Consider the following 21,034-nt stretch of genomic DNA (forward strand, 5'->3'; position numbering starts at 1 on the left):
ATGAAACTTCTGTGACGCCTGCCCTGCAGGGCCGAGCCCCGGGCCCCAAGCTTAGTTGTGCACCTCAACAACTACCAGGTGGCCTGACGCAATATTATGAGCCACGTACCCGCCGGCCTAAATCTTCTTCCCGTGAATTCAAAACAGCAATGCCTCACATTCACTTAGAATACAATGAAAGGCAGATGCTCGCTTTCCTTATCTGCTGTTGGAGTCCTGGTTCCACTTTTGCTATTTTTAAAGCCGCGAAACCTTTCCCTTCCTGGAGTGCCACAGCGCAACCCCATCCCCCCGCCCCCCCCCCCTCCCGGACCCCGCCCGGCGACGTGACCGGCCTCCACCTCCGCGCGCCTCCGTCCTTGCAAAACTTTGCACGCGGCAAGGTGGGCAGCGGGGGCAGGACTACAAGTCCCAGAATGCACGGCGCCCGCCGCACAGGCGCAGCGGGGACCACCCGGCCAGCCGGCCAGGAGCCTGCGGAGCCTCCCGGGTCCCCGCGCCGGAGAGGGGCTGGGGGGGCAGGCGGCCGGGCGGACCTGGCGGGCGCCGAGGGCGGCCGCGGGCGTCAGCATGCAGGCGCGGCGGCGCGCGTGAGGAGGATGCGGCAGCGGGCGCCGCGGCGGGCGGAGGAGTAGGCGGCGGTGCCCTGGGGAGGCAGCCGCGCGCGGGCCAGACGGCTCCCGGAGGCTCCGCAGTGCCGCCGCCGTCGCCCGGGAGGCTCCGCGCGGGAGCCATGTAACCTGCGGCGGGCTCCGGGCTGCTCCGTCCTCGCCCCAGCTCCCCGGCCAGCGCGGCAGCGGGGCCACGATGAAGAAGCAGTTCAATCGCATGCGCCAGCTGGCCAACCAGACGGTGGGCAGGTAGGTTCCCCCGGTGCGCGCCCGCGAGGCTGCAGCCGCCGGGGCGCGCAGGTGATGGAGCCCGCCCGGCCTCGCGACCTCGCTGCCTCCGCTCCCCGCCGCGCCTTCCCCCTGCTCCGGCCCCTGCGGGACCGCGCGCGGGCGCGACCCCTCCTCTCGGAACTCCCCCGCCCCCGGAGCCCTTCGGGGGCTCTGCCCGCTGCGCCCCGGCTCCGGTTGCCAAGCGCGAGGTGTGACGCATCCTTTACCTGCGTCCCCAGCTGCCCCTTCACCCCGTCCTCCCTGCCTTTCCCCGGGACTCCCTCCTTCGCCCCTGGCCGCCTGGCTTCCTGGAAACAGGTGTTTGCTCTGATTGTGCTGGAGGCAGCCGACCCGCAGTGGCTTCTCCGAAGATTCCCTCCCCTGCGCCGAGTTCAGGCTTCTCGGGGGTCCAGGGCAAGTGTGGGGCCTGGTCTTCGGCTTGGCAGAGCTTGAGCCCGCCCCTCCTGCCGCGTTTGTTTTCTGGGACTATGACCGTACGAGATTCTGGATCTCTTTATCGGCCGGGTTTCTTAAGGCGATAGGTGTTGGAGACGGGGCTCCGGAGGGGTGAGCGGAGAGGGGGGCAGGGAAGGTGCTGCTGGAATGGCGCTGCTGTGGGCTGGGTCCTAAGACCGATTTCAGTGGAGGGAGGGAGGCTGCAGAAAGGGAGGTCCAACTCCTCTGGAAGATGAGATAAGCAGAGGATCACAGCCAGGTAGGGGAGGGGAACCGAGAGGCCCTACAGTCGGGGAGAGCCAGGCCGGAGAAAGCTGCAGGACCCAGCCTGCTGTCATCGCGGTGAAATGGGCTACATCTGGGCTAGTGTCTCCAGGAGCCGCTCTGCAGGGTGCCAACATCTATTAACCGTTACATAAGGATTCTGGTGGGTCTCTTCCAAAGCTAGACGTGCTGTGAACACGGGGGTTGTGAGGCTGAGGGGGGTTTTCGTGGACCTCGTCCTGGCCGCCGTGGCACAGGAATTCAGGTGTGCAGCCGTAAAGCCAAGTGGAAAGCAGAGAACCCAGCCTCGGGTGCAGTTCAAGTGCAAACACATCGAGGGCTCTCCACTAGGTTTACCGGGAAACCAAATACCTTTCTTGGGTGGGAAGTGGAGCCTGAACTGGCATCTGGTAGGGTGGGGGTGGGGGTATCCCTGGGCAAGAGGGGACCCTAAACTCCCAGGTGAGCATACTGCCCCAATTACGGTGGGCATCTGAGGGCAGGGGATGCGGTGGCTTCTTACGTTTTCAGGGACTCCAGATGGTTTCCAAGTAACAATGTCTAAAATTGCCTTGGATTCATTTCCCTTTCCCAAACACATGTGCTTTAACATGAGGGGGAATTTATGAATAGCAGAGTCAGATTAGCCCAGATTTCTGGCATGGTATCGCCACAGATATAGCCTCACGTGGGCTGCCTTTTGATATGTTGGACACTGAGACCGTGTTTTCCCGTATAGGTCGTTGAGCAAATGATAGTCCAGCTGACCTGTCTTTGATATCTGGATTTCTGCCTCCCTCTGTGGGCTGGCATCAGGCATCCCGACAGACCACCTAAGCGATCAGGAGGCTCCTGGCCGTAGACTTGGATTGCTCGACTCGCGTGGTGTTGGGGTTTCAGCTCAGGGCTCGAATGGGAATGTAAGCAAGGTGTTTAGGCTTCCTCCCTGGCACCCTGGAAACCAACCATCTCTTCTGCCTCTTTGCAGGACTTGTCTCAGAGTGGTAAGATTTGTGAACCTTGGGCATAAAACCTTTTTTTTTTTTTTTTTTTTTTTTACCCTCATCCACAGAGGGAATGACAAAGGAACACGGGGAGTTGGGTTTCAAAACCGGTGACTGATCTTACTTATTTAAGAAAGCGCATTCGGGGCGCCTGGGTGGCGCAGTCGGTTAAGCGTCTGACTTCAGCCAGGTCACGATCTCGCGGTCCGTGAGTTCGAGCCCCGCGTCGGGCTCTGGGCTGATGGCTCAGAGCCTGGAGCCTGTTTCCGATTCTGTGTCTCCCTCTCTCTCTGCCCCTCCCCCGTTCATGCTCTGTCTCTCTCTGTCCCAAAAATGAATAAACGTTGAAAAAAAAAAAAAATAAAGAAAGCGCATTCTCGGAAGTCCAAGCAGCTGGTCACCAAGAGGTACTTTCCACCCGTCTGTTGGGACTTTGGTGGATCCCAGCATGTGAATGAATGCTGTCTGTCTGTCAGATGGCACCCTCTATGTTACGCACCAGGGAAAGTGAAGGCCGGTCCACCACTGTGTCTCACTGATAGGTATCCCTTTTGGTGACATTCATTTTTATTTATTTTTAAGTTCATTTTGAGAGAGCGAGCAGAGTGAGGAAAGAGCAGTGGGAGAGGGGGAGAGAGAATACCAAGCGGGCTCTACGCCGAGAGGCTCTCCCTCGGATGTTGAGATCATGACCTGAGCGGAGCTCAAGAGTGGGATGCTTAACCGACTGAGCCACCCAGGCGCCCCCCTTTTGGTGACATTTAGAGTGAACTTTTTAAAGCCAAAGTCCGTTCGTGACGTTTGACTGTTTAAGAGTTTCCAGTGGCATCTCATTGCATTAGCATCGCAGATCTTTCCAGGGGCCTATCGGCCCTTACCGACTTGATTCCTCTCTGTCTTCCCATGCTTGTTCTGTTGAACCCGATCTTCGTTCAGTGTATTGACAAGATGAAAACCGTGTACCGTAGGGTCCACCCCGATAAATCAAAGAGGCAGCATTTACTTTGTCTTATTGAGAAAGCAGTGAGGTGCGGGATCCTAACACCGCTTCTTAATTTCTGGAGTCTGTAGAAGCCACAGGATTGAATGTTTGGAATTGGTGGATCGATTTATGCAGTTGCTCTGGTGAGACGCTGGCTTCTCGTCCTTGCGTGTCTGGGAAGAGATGGCTTTCCTGTGTTTGAGGGAAGACCAGCAACAAGTTTGAGGGTTATTCCTCCTCGCAGCTCTTTACCCCCTCGCCTTCCGTAAAAATACGGGTTCTGGAGATCTTCTGAACACAGAAGAGTGGATGAGTCTCCTTCGCGACTTAGGAGTTGCCGTACTCAAACGTCCTCTGTGGAGTTACTAGTATTTTCTCTCGAAGTGCTCGCGCCTGAGTGCAGAGGGCATCAGCAACTGTGAAGAATTTATGAAATCCACCGATCGCATTTAACCGGGAAGAGAGACGACTCTCTTCCCGCAGCTGCTTGTTTCGTTTCTGCATGGGTTCTTTCTGCTTTGAATTTTCTCCTTTCAGTGCCTTCCTTTCCCTCCTCCGTCCTTTGGGAAGCCTTCCCTGGCCCCGCAAGGCTGGATCCCCGTGTGCCTGACACTGCGCTCAGCACTAGGACATGCCAAGTGAAGTGTAGCTACAAGCATCTTTGGGCAAATGCTGCGGCCATTACTGGGTTACCTGCACTACGGCATTCACTCATTTCTTTCTTCCCTCAGTAAACATGTATTGAGTGTCTGCTAAGTGCCGGGCCCTGCTGTGGTTCAGGAAACCTTAGAGTGTGGAGTAAACAAAATCTCTGTCCTCTTGGAATCTGTATTTTTTTTTTTTTTTTGATGTTTATTTTCGAGAGAGAGAGAGCACACAAGCAGGGAGGGGCAGAGAGAGAGAATCGGAAGCAGGCTCCAGGCTCCGAGCCATCAGCACAGAGCCCAACGCGAGGCTCAAACTCAAGAACTGTCAGATCACGACCTGAGCCCGAGTCGGTCGCTTAACCGACAGAGCCACCCAGGCACCCCTTGGAATCTGTATTCTAAAGGCATGCTGTGGTGACATCGTATCGCAGTTTTTATCTTTGCTCGTTTATTTTTCCCTCTAGACTTCAAGTTCGTTGTGGGCAGGGACCCTAATGCCTAGCAGGTAGTAGGTTCTCCAAAATTCTTTGAGAACCGGATCAATGAGCGAGCAAAAGGTCCAGGTGTCGTGGCCGGGGAAGTCACGCAAAGTAGTTCCAAGGCCCGAGTGACTCCTGACACGGTGCCTCTTTCATGTTGTGATGGAGTGGGTGCCTTGAAGACTGGGTACAGCATCGCTGCTGGGCTTTGGAAAGACAGAACGAGGTTTAAGGGGGGAATTCGTTCTTGCCTGATTTATACGCCAGTTTGTACCTTCGAGAGCATCTGTTGGCTGCTGGGGTGAGAGGCACCCTGAACGGCATCGAGCGTTTTTCTTGGAGGTGGTGCTGGTTTGTGTCAGGAGGAATAAAGCCGTGAGCGGGAATTTAGAGACGCACCCACAGCGAGAGACGATGGAAGTAAAACCAGCACCTTGATCTGGGGAGGAGGAAATTTCCCCCCACCTCTTCCGCCTCCGGTCTGCACCGTGAGGGTCCCAGTGGCGCCCAGCTCAGAACTGTGAGAAGGGCGAAGGGAGGCTGGCTCACATCCAGCGCTGAGCAAATGGTTGATGAGGTTCATTGTCCTAAGAAGCATGAAGGGCTTCTTAGATTTTGACAGCCATTGTCCAGTGGTGGCAACGAATGGGCGCTGTGCTCCTGTGCGTGGTGTGTCGACGGGTGACGTTCACAGTGACTGGGAGTAGGCGAGGGGCTAGGAAGTGTTGGGGGGGAGGCTTGGAAGTTCAGGGCTGTCGGGTTGGCTTATTCGGTTTGGGAGGCTACGAGCTGGGAGGGGAAGACAGAGCTTTGTCTACAGAGCCCCACTTTTCCGTTTCTAGACTGCTCGGCACGCAGCCCCGAGTGGACTTGGTTTCTGGTGCACGGCTTGGCTGAGTCCCTTTGCCGCTGTGCAGCTCTCAGAATATGACTGCAGCAGCCACTGGTACCCAGATAGATGCTGAGGATGCAGAGAGAGCCTCTAGGTCAAAAACAGCGAAGCCAGTGAGGATCTTTTCCTTGAAGGTTTCTCTTTGAGACACGGCCTTGCCCATCAGCAGGCCTCCTGAGAGCCGTGACCCGATCAATAGGACATCAGGGAGAAAGTCAGAAGCCATTCTAAATTAGTCATCAGACTGCTCCATTCCCCACCTATGATCTCCTGTGAGTTGGACCCAGTAGATGGACGCAGGCCCTGCCGCGTCTTCCTGTTAACCCAGCAGGGTCGGGCAGACCCAAACCTGTCCCCGCAAGGAGCACCGTGTGCATTGATTCGGTCTCAGAGCGAAGTTGTCCGTCGGAGTTCCGTGGAAGCCCATGCCTTGCCACCTGCTCTGGTGTGCATATGTGAGATAACAGAACGTACTCCCCACTTGCAGAGCACGCTAGCAAATCTGGAAGGAATATTCTCTGCCCGTGTCTTCTGAGCTCCTTACTGTGCAGATCTGCTGCCTCTCAGCCTTCTGCCGGGCTGTTCTCGGCAGTCTGTGTGAAGCTGCCTGGGTTTCCTGGAGGATGCTGTTATCCCAGACCTGCAAGTCATTGTGAGGGACTGTTCACCGGCAATTAATGACTTTCCTTCCCGCTTTACCTCCGCCGAAGAAATATATCAATATTCATTAGTGGTTTTCATGATGGGTGATAGGGACCACTTTTTTTTTCCCCCTCTAGGAAAAGTGGGTCAGTAGCCCTGTGAATAAAGCAGTAATTTATGGTTGTTCTTTTTGGAGGGGATTAGTAGGCAATCCTTCTCATTGATAACCCAGAACAGTCCATTTCAAAGGCTATATTCAAAGGGGCTCTCCTGTGGGGCGCTGGGCATCGGAGTAAGCTGGTACCCGGAACCCCACTGGCTCTGGGAAGCGTGTGGCCATCTAGCAATTTAAAACTATCCTTTCTGTCCGGGAAGCAGATGTTTTTGCTTTCGGTTTCCAACTTTAGGGTTTATTTTTAGAGTAAATGTTTATTTTCCCACAGAATTCAATTTACTTTTTTTAACTTTCTTTTTGGTTATATAAATGCTATTTGTTTATGGTAGGAAAGTTATAAACTTATAGATGGGCAAAACGTAAAACAAAACAGTGGTCAGTAATCTCACTACTTGGGGACTACATTTACTATTTTGGATATAATTTTCTACGTTTTTAATAGGAAAATATATGTTCTTAAAAAAGAGATAGAGATCATATGGTGTATACACTGTTTTGCAACCTGCTTCTCCCTGCCCCCCGTGTATTACATCTTGAATATCATCTCGTGTCAACAAACTACAGTATAATTTTTCAAGGGTATGTAATATTCCATTATGGTCAACCAATTTCCTTTTGCTCATCACATAGCAAATACTTTTCACTGGTTCACTTTCCTAGGATGAAGCCTTAGAAGGGAAATTTCTGGGTGAAAGAGTATGTGAGTTTTTAAGACCACATGAATATATATTTTATATATAAAAACATACACACGTATTATATGTACATTCTCGGTAGAATTGCCAATTTCTTCTCCCTAGCCCTCTTTGCTTCTCTTTTAACTTCAGTGAGATAGAGAATTTGTTTAAGTTGACTCGATAATTCTCACCTTTTCTGAATTGCCTGCATAGGTCTTTGCCCCATTTTTCTTAAGTCACGTCATAACTGTTTTTTTTTTAATTTTTTAGGTAATTTTTAACATATTAAGCATGTATGTGCTTTGTCATATGCCACACGTATACCCCTATAGTTTTTTTGGCCTTTTGTATTTTGTTTGATGTCTTTTGTAGTATTTTGTGATCTTAAGTCTATCAATTTATGGTTTGTGCTTAAATATTATGCTGAGGGATGTTTTTCCCAGCCTGAGATGACAAATATTTCTACATTTTCATTACCATTTACATAATTTAATTTTACCATCAGATTTTATTTTATTATTTAAAAAATTTTTTTCGATGTTTATTTATTTTTGAGAGCGAGACAGAGTGCAAGCAGGGGAGGGGCAGAGAAAGAGGGAGACACCGAATCTGAAGTAGTCTCCGGGCTCTGAGCTGTCAGCACAGAGCCCGACGCAGGGCTGGAACTCACAGACCGCGAGATCATGACCCGAGCCGAAGTCGGACGCTTAACCTACTGAGTCACCCAGGGGCCCCTACCATCAGATTTTAAATTCATCAGTCATTAATTTTGGTGCATGACATGACTTAGGTGTCACATTTAGTTTTTTTTTTTTTTTAAGTAAGTAGTTACCCTACTATCAAAATGAATAATGTAATTCAATCCCACTGTATTGAAATGTCATCATGTACTAAAAAATTTCATCTACTTGGATCTATTTCTAGGCTTTCTAATTTGTTCTCTTTACCTGTCAGTTGGCAGGAATGAAAGATAGCCTCACCTGCCCAGGGGAGCAGCTGTGGGTTGCTGTCCCATGCTTTGGGTGGGAGGAGCTATGGAGTTGGTCTGGTTCCCAAATCTCAGCTTCATCCAGGGCAACTCCTCGGCTTGGCATTTAGAAATCAACAGCTTTGGGGCACCTGGGTGGCTCAGTCGCTTAAGCATCCGACTTCGGTCAGGTCACGATCCCATGGTTCCGTGAGTTCAAGCCCCGTGTCGGGTCTGTGCTGACAGCTCGGAGCCTGGAGCCGGCTTCAGATTCGGTGTCTCCCTCTCTCTCTGCCCCTCCCCCGCTTATGCTCTGTCTCTGTCTCTCAAAAATATATAAACATTAAAAAAGAAAAACACCTCAACAGCTTTGCCTGTCTTGTGGTGCCTTCACCTCAGCTAATCTACCAATTACTCCCTTATAAAATAGAATTGCTTATATTTCCCTGACTTTGCTTGTCTGTTTATTTTTTTTTTCTCAGCGTTTTTTATTAAGATGGGGGAGACTGACAGTTTTACACCAGTGAGTATGATGAGAATTCTTCCTATCTGGCAATAGGATACGCCTGTTCAAGTCTCTTTACGATCCTATGAAATAGTTTTGTTCGTTTAAGTCCTGCAGAATTTTGCTTTTGTTTTTAGGTGATTTGTCATTGTCATTACTCTTGACTTAATGCTGCGAATCTTTTGTTAAGGTCTATTTTTTTCCTCTTTTTTGGTGGAGAGTAAAAAAGTTACTGATTTTTTTTTTTGTAATTAGCGTAACCACCACCGTCATAAACATATCTCGTTATTTTTAAATACTTTTAAGTTTATGTATCTTGAGAGAAGGTGTGAGCAAGTGGGGGGGGGAGGGGGAGAGAGAGAGAGAGAGAGCGCGCGAGCGAGCTGACAGCACGGAGCCCGATGTGGGGCTTGGTCTCACCAACCATGAGATCATGACATGAGCCCAAATCAAGAGTCGGATGCTTAACCAACTGAGCCACCCAGGTGCCCCACTTTTTAAATTTTTATTTACTTTTAAGAGAGTGCGCGCGCGCGCGCACACACGTATGTGTGAGTGGGGGAGGGTCAGAGAGAGAGGGAGACACAGAATCCAAGCAGTCTCCAGCCTCCGATTTCTCAGCACAGAACCTGACATGGGGCTCAAACCCACATACCGTGAGATCATGACCTGAGCCCAAGTCAGACACTTAACCGACTGAGCCACCCAGGTGCCCCCAGGCACCCCGCTTTTAAACACTTTTTACAAAAATTGAGGCTATTGAACTTTCTAGGTAGACATGCATATTTTCTGCAAATAATCATTTTGCCTCTTCTTCTCCAGTATTCGTATTTATTTTATTTTTTTGTGTAATTGCGTTGTCTAGGACTTCTAGAACAGTGTTAAGATACTGAAGCAGTAAGTGGGCTTCCACATCTCCTTACTGTCTTCCTTGGAAATGCATGACAGCTGGTTCAAGAGATCTTGTTTTTCAATCACATTACCTATTACATGATTTTATGATGTTACTTTGGGTTTTTCTTTGGTGCCAAAGTTAAATTTGATTAACTATATTCTCAGGGTCTTTAAAGATCATCATATCTTTTCCCTTTTAACTAATGTATTCACTTGATAATTTATGCTGTAAATATTTATTGAGCACTTACTATGTCCCAGACATTGTTTTCATTCTTTTCACTGGGAATACACCAGTGACAGGGTACCTACCCATGAGGACCTTGTGTTTTATGAATTTGACCCCCTACTGTTTTCTAATATTGACCTTTCTGTGCCTTCCTGCGCCTTCCTGCAGTCACTCTTATTTGACTTTGTTTTTTTTTTTTTTTTTTTTTACAAATACTACATTTAATTTACTGGTAGATTTAATTTATTTAATTTGTTGTTTTAGGATTTTGGCATTCACTATTCATAAATGAGAGCATTGAGTTTTTTTTCTTTGGCTAACCCTGCCAAATTTTGATAACATTGTACAATGAATTGCCCACTGCATTCTTTTTCTGTGCAGTGGTGAGGTTAAGGAATTACATGTTCTTTGAAGGTTGGAAACAACTTTTCCAGGACATTTTTTGGAGATAGTTCTTTGACAGTTTTCCCAATTTCTTCGTTAGACTATTGATGTTTTCTGTCTTTTCCTGGGTCATTTTTAGTAACATAGTTTATAGGAAGGCATTCATTTCACTGTGATTTTAAAATTTAATAGGATCGGGGCGCCTGGGTGGCGCAGTCGGTTAAGCGTCTGACTTCAGCCAGGTCACGATCTCGCGGCCCCTGAGTTCGAGCCCCGCGTCAGGCTCTGGGCTGATGGCTCAGAGCCTGTTTCCGATTCGGTGTCTCCCTCTCTCTCTGACCCTCCCCCGTTCATGCTCTGTCTCTCTCTGTCCCAAAAATAAATAAACGTTGGAAAAAAAAAATTTAAAAAAAAAAAAAAAAAAAAAAATAAAATTTAATAGGATCTTTTCTGAGTATAGAATTGTATCTCCTTTATCATCCTAATTTGCATTTCTTTTTCTTTTTTTCACCTAACTAGCTTTGCCAGAGGGTTTGCTTTCCTCCACATCCTGTAGAATCACCTCTTAGGTTTAATCTATTCTTTTCTTAAAAAAATTTCTTTCTTGGGGCTCAGTCGGTTAAGTGTCCAACCTAGGCTCATGTCCTGATCTCACGGTTTGTGAGTTCAAGCCCTTTGTCAGGCTCTGTGCTGACAGCTCAGAGCCTGGAGCCTGCTTTGGATTCTGTGTCTCCTCTCTCTCTGCCCCTGCCCCACTTGTGCTTTGTCTCTTTCTCTCTCTCAAAAATAAATAAATGTACAAAAAAATGTTTTTGGGGGTGCCTGGGTGGCTCAGTCGCTTAAGCGTCCGACCTCGGCTCAGGTCACGATCTCACCGTCCGTGAGTTCGAGCCCCACGTCAGGCTCTGTGCTGACAGCTCCGAGCTTGGAGCCTGCTTCGGATTCTGTGCCTCCCTCTCTCTCTGCCCCTCCCCTGCTCATGCTCTGTCGCTCTCTGTCTCAAAAATAAAAACATTAAAAATTAAAAAAAAATTTTTTTAAATAAAATGTCTTTCTCTTTAGCTCTTGATTGGTGTTTTCTTTTTTCTGCTTGTAATAAATTTTGCTTTTTTAAGTATTTTTTTCCTTCTTGATTTCCTTGGGCTGATTGTGTTCTTTGACTAGTCTCTAGTCCTCCGTGTTGTATTCCAGTAGGTCAGGCTCTGCTATGGTCACGTGTGACTTCTGGCACCTCAGTGGCTAAATATAGCCAAAGGTTATTTTAAGCTCACGTGAAACGTGAAGGGGGTCTGGGGACTTCCAAGGACAGCTTTCCGTCATGTGTGATTCAGGGATGCGGTCTGATTCCTTCCCCCTTCCCCCCACCCCCCTCCCCCCTCCCCCGCCTCCTTCATCTCAACATGTGGCTTTCAGTCACTGCTGAAGGTGAAGAGAGAGCGCAGAAATGCCATCCTTGCTCTTAAATGCCTGGGCCTGGCATTTACAAATGGCACCTATGCTCATATTTCATTGGGCAGAGCTTGTCACAAAGTCCCCCCAGGGGTATGACAGGAGATGGGACGTCTACCGCTGCTGCATAACCAGAAGTATAATCTCTCTTCTCTCCCACTGCCCATCTTTGAAGTCCTGCGTGTTCCCCTGCTCCACACGGTCCCCTCTGCCTGCCCTGCCCCCCTCCACAATTGTGCCCCCATGAGAAGGTCATTCTTTCTCTCCACCATGAGGGGGTGGCTGTACATTGTCAGAGTCCTTTATAGGAAACAGATCCATCAGAGGGGGGCATCTTTAGGGTAACAAAGTTTTCCCTTACCGATGCCCAGTAATGATGTTTCCCTTACTATTTCTCATGCCAAGATTTGTTGTGTGTGTGTGTGTGTGTGTGTGAGTGTGTGTGTGTGTGTGTGTGTGTGTGTGTGTGTGTGTATTTTTTAAGTCCTTCCTACAATGGGGAAAAGATTAATGAGGAGAACGGAAATTCCCTCTCATCTTGCCACACTGGAATGTCACCGACTTTATGGGATTGTTGCCAGGGTTAAATAAGATAACAAATATAATACCCTTAGCATAACCCCTGAGGAATAAAAAGCACTCAATAAATTGTGGGTATTACCACTAACCCTTGCTGTGCTGCAAGTCTTTTTGATGGGAGGCCCTTGTTTTGATCTTATTTATAGGCCTGAGTGCCTGAAAATTACAGCCTGAACTTCATAACCATTTGTCTTATGGTCCCAAATCAAACCCAGTTTTTCTGTTTAGTCACACAGGTGAAATGATCTTGAAACACCAGTAATACCCATGGCCTCATTCATGTAAAACCATCAGGACTTATAGTTACCATATGACTTAGAGTGTTCTAGGTTATGCTGCTGTGACAGAAGCCCTCCGAGTCTCGGTGGCTGGTAGGCATTGGGCGTAGTCCTCCCAAGCACCCAGGCTGCCATAGCTCTGTTCCACACCTGCCTGTCTGATGGCGGAGGCAGGAAATGACATGGCTCCTCGTGTTTTCTTCTGGAAGTGACATGCGTCACTTCTACTCACACTTCATTGGCCGAAGTAAATCACCTGGCCGCACCTCACTTGAAGTGGGGCAGGCAAAGGCTAATCCTTCATGGACCCAGAAAGGGCAGAACCACAAAAGCCACAGCTATGTCACCTGTAGCCAAGAGCCAGGCTATGTACTTCATAGGCATTATTTTTATGGACTCATTGTGACGTCTGTATGAAGAGGGTGTTCTTTGTAGCCCTGTTTTACAGGTGGGGAACGGAGGCTAGAAGTGGCCGACCAAACAAAGGGAGGGGCCAGACTGGAGCTGGGTTCCTAAGTAGGTCAAGCACAGGCAAATACTTCCTCTGGTCGGCTCTCCCCATCAGTGGATACTTCAGATTAGGTGGGTTTGCAAGTGCTCATTAACTGCTCTTGAGTGGAATGAAACTAAAAAATGTCACATTCATTTAAGGTAATGGGTATCGTGCATGCAGCCTTAACCACAAAGAGCATACAGTGAAATGTCTGCCAATAGAAAATTCTTCTCTGTGCGTCCTCACTGCAGTTTCAGAGAAAGGGTAAGAGAGCACCATTTGAGAGTGTTTTATTTTATTTATTTATTTTTTTATTATATTTTTATTTTACTTTATTTTTTATTTTATTGCATTTTATTTTATTATTTTATCTTATTTTGTTTTATTTTGTTTTGTTTTATTTTATTTTATTTTATTTATTTTTTTTTTTTTTTAAATTTTTTTTCAACGTTTATTTATTTTTGGGACAGACAGAGACAGAGCATGAACGGGGGAGGGGCAGAGAGAGAGGGAGACACAGAATCGGAAACAGGCTCCAGGCTCCGAGCCATCAGCCCAGAGCCCGACGCGGGGCTCGAACTCACGGACCGCGAGATCGTGACCTGGCTGAAGTCGGACGCTTAACCGACTGCGCCACCCAGGCGCCCCTGTTTTATTTTATTTTTTATTTTATTTTATTTATTTTTATTTTATTTTTTATTTTTTTATTTTATTTCATTTTTATTTTATTTTATTATTTTATTTTATCTTGTTTTGTTTTGTTTTATTTTATTTTTTTAGCTCTGTGCACGATGTTGAAAGAAAGCATCTTGGATATCTGCAGAAGCCCTTACAGACTCCTGCATCACACATTAAGCAAAGAGACCTTAAGAAACAGGAATATGAGAAGCAGACAGAACTTTTAGCTCCGACTCCTGGTGCATGTTGTTGTGATCGCAGACCTAATGTGTATACTCACTCGTGAGTCACTGTCGTGACTGCTCTTTACCGAGCGTGTCCCGTGACACGCACTCGTAGGGTGCTTTGCAGACAGCCCGGCTGAATCCTCACGACCCCTGGTGTATGTTGTAGAGTTTCCTCATTTTCTACCCGAGCCTCAGAGCAGGTGCGCCGTTGCAAAGGGCGGCAGCCGAGATTTGCTCCCAGACTCGGTGGCTGGGACACGGATGTTCTTTACGACTGTACTTCAGTGACTGTGCAGTAGGGGAGAAGGTGGAAAACACATCTAATATTAGTGGAATGATTGATTCATTGTGGCATCTATGACTCTAACAATCTCTGTTTCTATAACATTTAAAATTGAAGGGCTCAAGAGAAATGTTTAAGAAAACAGGATACAGAAGTCCATACAGAGGAGATTGTACAGGGTTAGAAAAGAATTGCATAGAAAAGACTGGAAGCAAATTGGGAAAGACTGGAAGGCTTAGCGTGTGGTATTTATCTCTGGGCAGGATTATGAATGATTTGGGTTCTTGCTGCTTGTTCTGTTTAAGAGTTCCAAGTTCTTTAAACATGTGTTCTAATGTTTGTTTATTTTTTGAGAGAGAGAGAGAGTGCAAGCATGGGAGGGACAGAGACAGAGGGGGTACAGAGGGTCTGAAGCGGGCTCTGTGCTGATGGCAGAGAGCCCAATATGGGGCTTGAACTCATGAACTGTGAGATCATGACCTGAGCCAAAGTCGGACGCTCAACTGACTGAGCCACCCGGGGGCCCCTTTAAATATATTTAAATGTTACTGTTAAATAATAAATGTTAAATATTATTCAATATTATCTTCATATACTCAATATATACTTATGTGTTTGTATTTATGTAATAAAATATATTAATATATTTAAAATAGATAGATATAGATGTATATGTATATAAAACCCTCTCAGGGCTCAAAAGGGAGCAAAGGTAAAATGTAGCTGGAATTTCTCATAACGATGTTCTAAGTTCAGGGTCCTGGAAGGTCTAAATAAATATGTTTGACGTTCTCTCAAGCCTTGGTTTCAAACATGGGAAACTTCTTATCTTTATGCTCTGGAAAGGACATGAGGTCAGATCTCATTTTATAGAATAAAATAGTCTGCCCTTAGGAGCGATATGCCGGTAGCCTTGCACGGTTGCTCACTGTGAAGACACAGAACATTTTGATACTCGGTCTCCATGACCGGGGAGGCCGAGGAGCTGGTGGTTCCCCATGACAGCTTGGGGTTCTCTGGCTGCAGCCCCAGAAGTGGAGTCCGGCCAATCTAAGCAGAAGAGGAGATTGGGAAGGATGGGCTTGGTGCACAGAATCGGAGTGAGCTGGTAGTGCCCCTGGAGCAGGACAACAGGACAGCCTCTTCAGAGGCCACCTCATTGAATCCCTCCGGTGATGCTGTCACAGAACAGAGTTCACTTGGTTTGGTGTGCATCACGTGACCTGACCATCCCTTCCGGGCAGTGGGAGGGAGGGTAGGAAGCTGTCTGGAGTTCACGTCCAAAGACCGCAGTGTGGGCAGAGGCTGTTCCCCAAAGGAACATCAAAGGCTTGTTCTCAAAAGACCAGGAAGGGGTGATGGCCGTTTAGCATGGCAAGATGGTGACCGTCCTGTAGTCTTCATGAGTGCCAGAGGTCTGCCAAGTTACCGTGATCTAGAGAACACGACCCCTGGTGTTCAGAGAAACCGTCTTCCGACCCTGCGTCTCCAGTCAGTTACTCTGAATCTGTCACTGAATTAAATTTACCCATGTCTTCTCTTTCATTTCCGAGTCTTAATTATAGTCTGTGTCTCCGCCCTTGACTCTTGCGGTGGCCTCCTGTTTGTATTCTTGCCTTCGATCTCCTCTCTCTGACTTCCTGCAGCACTGGCCAGGCTATATTTTTAAATTCATGGACAGAAGAATGTCCTTTTCCTTCTTTATCAGGTTTTGTTCTGGGGTTGGGGCGTGGGGGGGATGCTAGGACTGTAGGAAAAGTGACAGACCACTGCAGATTCATCTCACAAATGTACGGTCCACATTTGTATTTAAGGCTTTGAGAAGTCCTGCAGTAAGGAAAACCATTGGCCGTTTGTATCACTTAGAATGCTTTGAATTTTAGCAGCAGATGTCCACTCAGCGCGGCTTAAACAATAAGGTAACTTTATTTCAAGTGACAGGGTGTCCAGAGGTCGGGAGAGTCCAGATGCCTTGTGATTAGGGGACCTGCTGCCTTACCTTCCATTTTCCTTTGCTGTGCCTTCAGCTTTGCATCGGCGTCTTCCTCAGATTGGCCTTTTTCCTGGTCAGAACACAACTGAAGGTCTTTGCTTCCTTGCTCGTAAACCAAACAGGAGGCAGGGGAGGTGCTATGGTCTGAATGTCCGCGTCCGCCCCTCTCCCACAATCCCCACAGCTCCTGCCTTGAACTCCTGATCCCCGAGGTGATGGTACTGGGAGGTGGGGCCTTTGGGAAGTGATTAGGTCATGAGCCTTATGAATGGGATTAGCGCCCCTATAAAAGGGGCCCCAGAAAGCTCCTTTGTCCCTTCCACCCCGAGTTAGAATACAAAGGCACCATGATGATCCAGAAAGTGGACCCTTATGGGATCAGCTGGCCCCTTGATCTTGGACTGCAGCCTCCAGAACCGAGAAATACATTCCTGGTGTTTATAAGCCACTCAGTCTATATGGTGTTCTGTTAGAGCAGCTCACATGGGCTAAGAGGAACAGCCCACATGGTTCCAGTGATGGAATCAGAGCCCTTTCCTCCAGTCTGAGCCCATTCATTCACATGTTTGCCATTGACCATTAAAACAACATGCTTTGTTGTTGACCGTTAACCCACGTCGGAGGGAAGGGATTCTGACTGGGCTCTAGCCCAATTCTTTGTTGTTTTGTTTTTTATTTTTTTTTTTAATATTTATTTTTGAGATAGAGCATGAGCCGGGGAGGGGGAGAGAGAGGGGAGCCACAGTATCTAAGGCAGGCTCCAGGCTCTGAACTGTCAGCACAGAGCCTGATGCAGGACTCGAACCCACGAACTGTAAGATCATGACCTGAGCTGAAGTCTGACGCCCAACCAACCGAGCCACCCAGGCGCCTCTCCAGCCTGAGTCTTTGAACTAGTCACAGGCAGGGGAGGCAGGATTATGGTGACTGGCTTAGGGCCATTAAGAACCTTTCTGGAGTTGGGGTGGGGAAGCTTGTTCTAAGTCTGGAGACCTTCACGGGGAGGGACTGATACCTGGACAAAATCAGACTTCTGTTCAGAAGGGAGAAGGAGCAAAGCATTCTGGGTAGACAGAAGTGCCCACTGGCGCTTGCTCAACCCACCATTTTGACTATGGAAACCATCTCCCGTGGAACGTCTGTGCCTTAAATTAGAGTCTGTCGAATGCTGTCATGGGGAACGTTTGTCTGTAAAGTTTGAATCCTACTTTGGCCACATCTTTACCTTTGATCCGGCCTTTTCCTCCCCTTTCTGTTTATCAGAACTGTTTTTCTTGGATTCCAGAGCCCTGGTTCATATCAATGTAGAAAACGTGGTGTATTGTTTTGCGTAGGTCTATTGTAATCTTTTAGTCTGGTGGCCTGGAGATGCCCCAGCGCAGTATCTGGAATATGGAAGGGACTCTAGAACCGTTTGTCACTTTCACACTCCTTCATTCATTGATTTAAAAAAAATTTTTTTTTAGTGTTTTTATTTATTTTTGAAGGAGAGAGAGACAGAGCATGAGCAGGGGAGGAGCAGAGAGAGAGGGAGACACAGAATCTGAAGCAGGCTCCAGGCTCTGAGCTGTCAGCACAGAGCCCGACGTGGGGCTTGAACTCACAAACTGTGAGATCATGACCTGAGCCGAAGCCGGACGCTCAACCGACTGAGCCACCCAGGCGCCCCTCATTCATTTATTTCAATGTCTATTTATTTTTGAGAGGGAGACAGCGCACAAGCAGGGGAGGGGCAGAGAGAGAAGGAGACACAAAATCCAGACGGGCTCCAGTCTCTAAGCTGTCAGCACAGAGCCCAATGCGGGGCTGGAACCCATGAGCCATGAGATCATGACCTGAGCCGAAGTCAGATGCTCAACCAACTGAACCACCCAGGCAACCCTGTCTCGTTCACGCTCTTGTAGCTCAGTTGAGATCCGCCTCTTGACGGTGTTGACCTCCTTACTTTGTGGGTCCACGGTGCCGTGCTTGTCCTTCTTTATCCCTCTCGTTACCCTGCTTTGATCTCTGGTTGCTTCTGCTGTTGGTTTTTTATCTACAGGGAGCGGGGCTGACTCCTCTGTGCCCTGTGTTGTTGTCCACGGTGCTTCACAAACAGCGGGGGCCAGTCCTCATCAAGGTGGTGGTAATGAGGCTGTAGGCATGGCTCAAACAGGAAGTCATGACGGATTTTTTTTCTTTTAATTGCCACACAATCAAGGTTTCCCATGCTCAGTGGGTAGCTGTGGGCTTGTAATCTTGCCTTGACGATCTCCCAAGATTTTATTACACTGGCAAAAATATGACACGGCTTTAGGATTGGTTTGTAGCATATTGCCTTCAATCCGAAAGTATGATTCTCTAATTATGACTAGAGAGTAGATATGGGCTCAGACCTATGACCCGTAATGACCTGTGACCCCATACCTATGCCACTGCATAGTCATTCATGCCAGGAGGAAGGTGTAAGATGTGACAACTTAGTAAAGAAACCATTCATCCAACAGATGTCTATTGAGCACCTGTCACTGATTGGGTCCTTGGGAACCAGATCCCGAAAATAACATGCAGAATGTTTATTAGGAAGTGCTCTTAGCATCAGGACCTATGGCAAGGACTAAAAGGAAGTAGAACTATGGGGCTCCTGGGGGGCTCAGGTCATGATCTCGTGGTTTGTGGGTTCCAGCCCCATGTCGGGCTCTGAGTTGACAGCTCAGAGCCTGGAGCCTGCTTCGGATTCTGTGCCTCCCTCTCTCTCTGCTCCTCCCCCCTTGTGCTCTCTCTCAAATATAAACACAAAGAAAATTTTAAAAAAGGAGGAGGACTAGGCAGAGAGAGAAGTTAAGCTGTGATGTCCCAGCAAAGGCCTCAGCTGGTTCCATGTTTCCTGCTGGAGCTTGGGTGTATCTTCAGAGTTGTCCTGAGTTGGGGAGAAGAAACTGAGCTCCTCTCTGTGTTGATCAGACCTTGGAATTGGGCCTTCCCTGGAAGACAGACCTTTAACCAAAGCGATGCCAAGGGGTAGACAGCTGAGGGTAGTCCTCTGGATGTGTTCTAGCAGCTAGGGAATAAGTTCTTCCTTCCTAAAGGGGAGTCAGGTGCCCACTGTACCTGACATGTGCCAGATCTTCTGCTAGAAGCATGAGCGGGACTAGGAGAGCAAATAAGCAAGCCATCACAATTCGCTTGGATGATAAGTGAGCTGTTGATGGTAACAATGAAAACATAACTGGATTTGGCTGGAGTGGGGCTTGGGAGGAAGTCCCGCAAGCTGCCCCCTGAACGGAGAGACACTTTTAGGATAAGGCAAGTGGAAATGATGTGGATCAACAGCAAGGGGTATAGAGTGCGGCTCCTTGAAGGAAGTAAAAGTAAGCTCTCTGTGTTAGGAATGTCCCTGGGAGTAGGGATGAGGCTTGTAAATAGGATGACCGTCTTGCTCAAACAAGGACATCCTGAGAGTGATTACAGAATTCATAGGGTCAGAGCGGCAGGTACAAACCTGGGCAAACTTTCTAGTGACCCTCCTTGTAAGACATGATTCAGTAGATTTGGATTATTTTTATTTTTATTTTTTTAATGTGCGTTTAGTTTTGAGAGAGAGAGAGAAAGTGTGTGAGCAGGGGAGGGACAGAGAAAGGGGGACACACAGAATCCAAAGCAGGCTCCAGGCTCTGAGCTGTCAGCACAGAGCCCAACGCAGGGCTTGAACCCACGAACTACGAGATCATGACCTGAGCCAAAGTTGGATGCTTAACCGACTAAGCCACGCAGGCGCCCCTATGATATTGTTTTAAATGAGTTAATACAATCTAGTACTTAAAATAGTGTCTGGGACAGAGCGAACCCTCAGTAGGTGTAAGATACTGCTGTTACTCCTTTGAACAGAGGAGTCGCAAGGTCAGATTTGGGTTTTAGAATGGCCGGTCTGGGTGCAGAGTGGAGAACTGAATGGAGGGGAGCAAGCCTGGTGCCGAGAGACCAGCTAGGAGATGATACTGCTGATCAGGAGACTAGCTGGCAATCCAGTTGAGACAATGAGGGTCTGGATCAGATCTGTGGGCGTGACGAGGCAAGAGCTGCAGAGCTTCCAGAGATATTTAAGACGTTGAGTCAGGGGGCCTTGGTAGAACTTGGGGGGGGCAGCAGGAGAGAAAGCTGCTGAGGTTTGGGTTTGGGCAAAGTGGGTGTGGGTGCCAGTCACTGAGAAGGAGCCTGGGAGAAAGGCACGTGGGAGTCAGTAGGCAGTGGGGATGAGGGGCTGGAGCTTGGGAGAGAGGTCTGGGGGGGTGATGGAGCTGGGGATCAGCAGCAGGCGGGTAGAACTGAAGCTTGGAAATGGGGGTAAGAAGAGCCCGTTGTTTTTTTTTTTAATTTTTTTTTTCAACATTTATTTATTTTTGGGACAGAGAGAGACAGAGCATGAACGGGGGAGGGGCAGAGAGAGAGGGAGACACAGAATCGGAAACAGGCTCCAGGCTCCGAGCCATCAGCCCAGAGCCCGACGCGGGGCTTGAACTCACGGACCGCGAGATCGTGACCTGGCTGAAGTCGGACGCTTAACCGACTGCGCCACCCAGGCGCCCCAAGAAGAGCCCGTTTTAAGGTGGAGTGTTACCCGGAGGGGAAAGCCTTTCTCCACCCACTGTGTTAGTTTCCTGCAGCTTCTGTAACACATTAGCACGAAGCGAGTGGCTTAAAACAACCCCACAGGATTCTCTCGCTGTTCCAGAGGCCAGGAGGACCAAACCAAGGTGTGGGCAGGGCCACGCTCTCTCTGAAGGCTCTGTGGGAGAATCTGTTCCTTGCTGTGGTGTAATAAGAAGATCTCCTCTTGGTTCCTTAGTTCTTGGCACAAAGAGCCAAAAGCCCTTGGAATTTCTTGAGTGATAGTTATGCTTTCTTATGCTAATGAGGTGACTCCCTACACAGCTTTGGGATGGGAGCTAGTCACCAGAAAGACCAACCACATGATTAAAGGGTTGGCCCTTGAGGCC

At 48.3% G+C, this 21,034-nt stretch overlaps 1 protein-coding gene across 5 annotated transcripts in view; it reads left to right on the forward strand.

Annotated features, from left to right (window-relative positions):
* The first annotated feature begins 556 nt into the window (after positions 1-556).
* ARHGAP44 (Rho GTPase activating protein 44) overlaps positions 557-21,034 on the forward strand; it is a 182,496-nt gene continuing 162,018 nt past the window's right edge. For 2 of the 5 annotated variants that reach the window (XM_086686061.1, XM_086686062.1), the window contains exon 1: positions 559-860. In XM_086686061.1, coding sequence (XP_086542187.1) covers positions 808-860 — 53 coding nt within the window. In that variant the 5' untranslated portion in view covers positions 559-807. Of the gene's footprint in view, positions 861-21,034 lie in introns of all 5 variants that reach the window. The other 3 variants (XR_015243853.1, XM_086686063.1, XM_086686064.1) reach the window with 3 other exon arrangements.

Source organism: Puma concolor, chromosome E1, assembly GCF_028749965.1.
Source record: "Puma concolor isolate L17-30 chromosome E1, mPumCon1.1.hap2, whole genome shotgun sequence".
In the NCBI taxonomy this organism is placed as follows: Eukaryota; Metazoa; Chordata; class Mammalia; order Carnivora; family Felidae; genus Puma; species Puma concolor.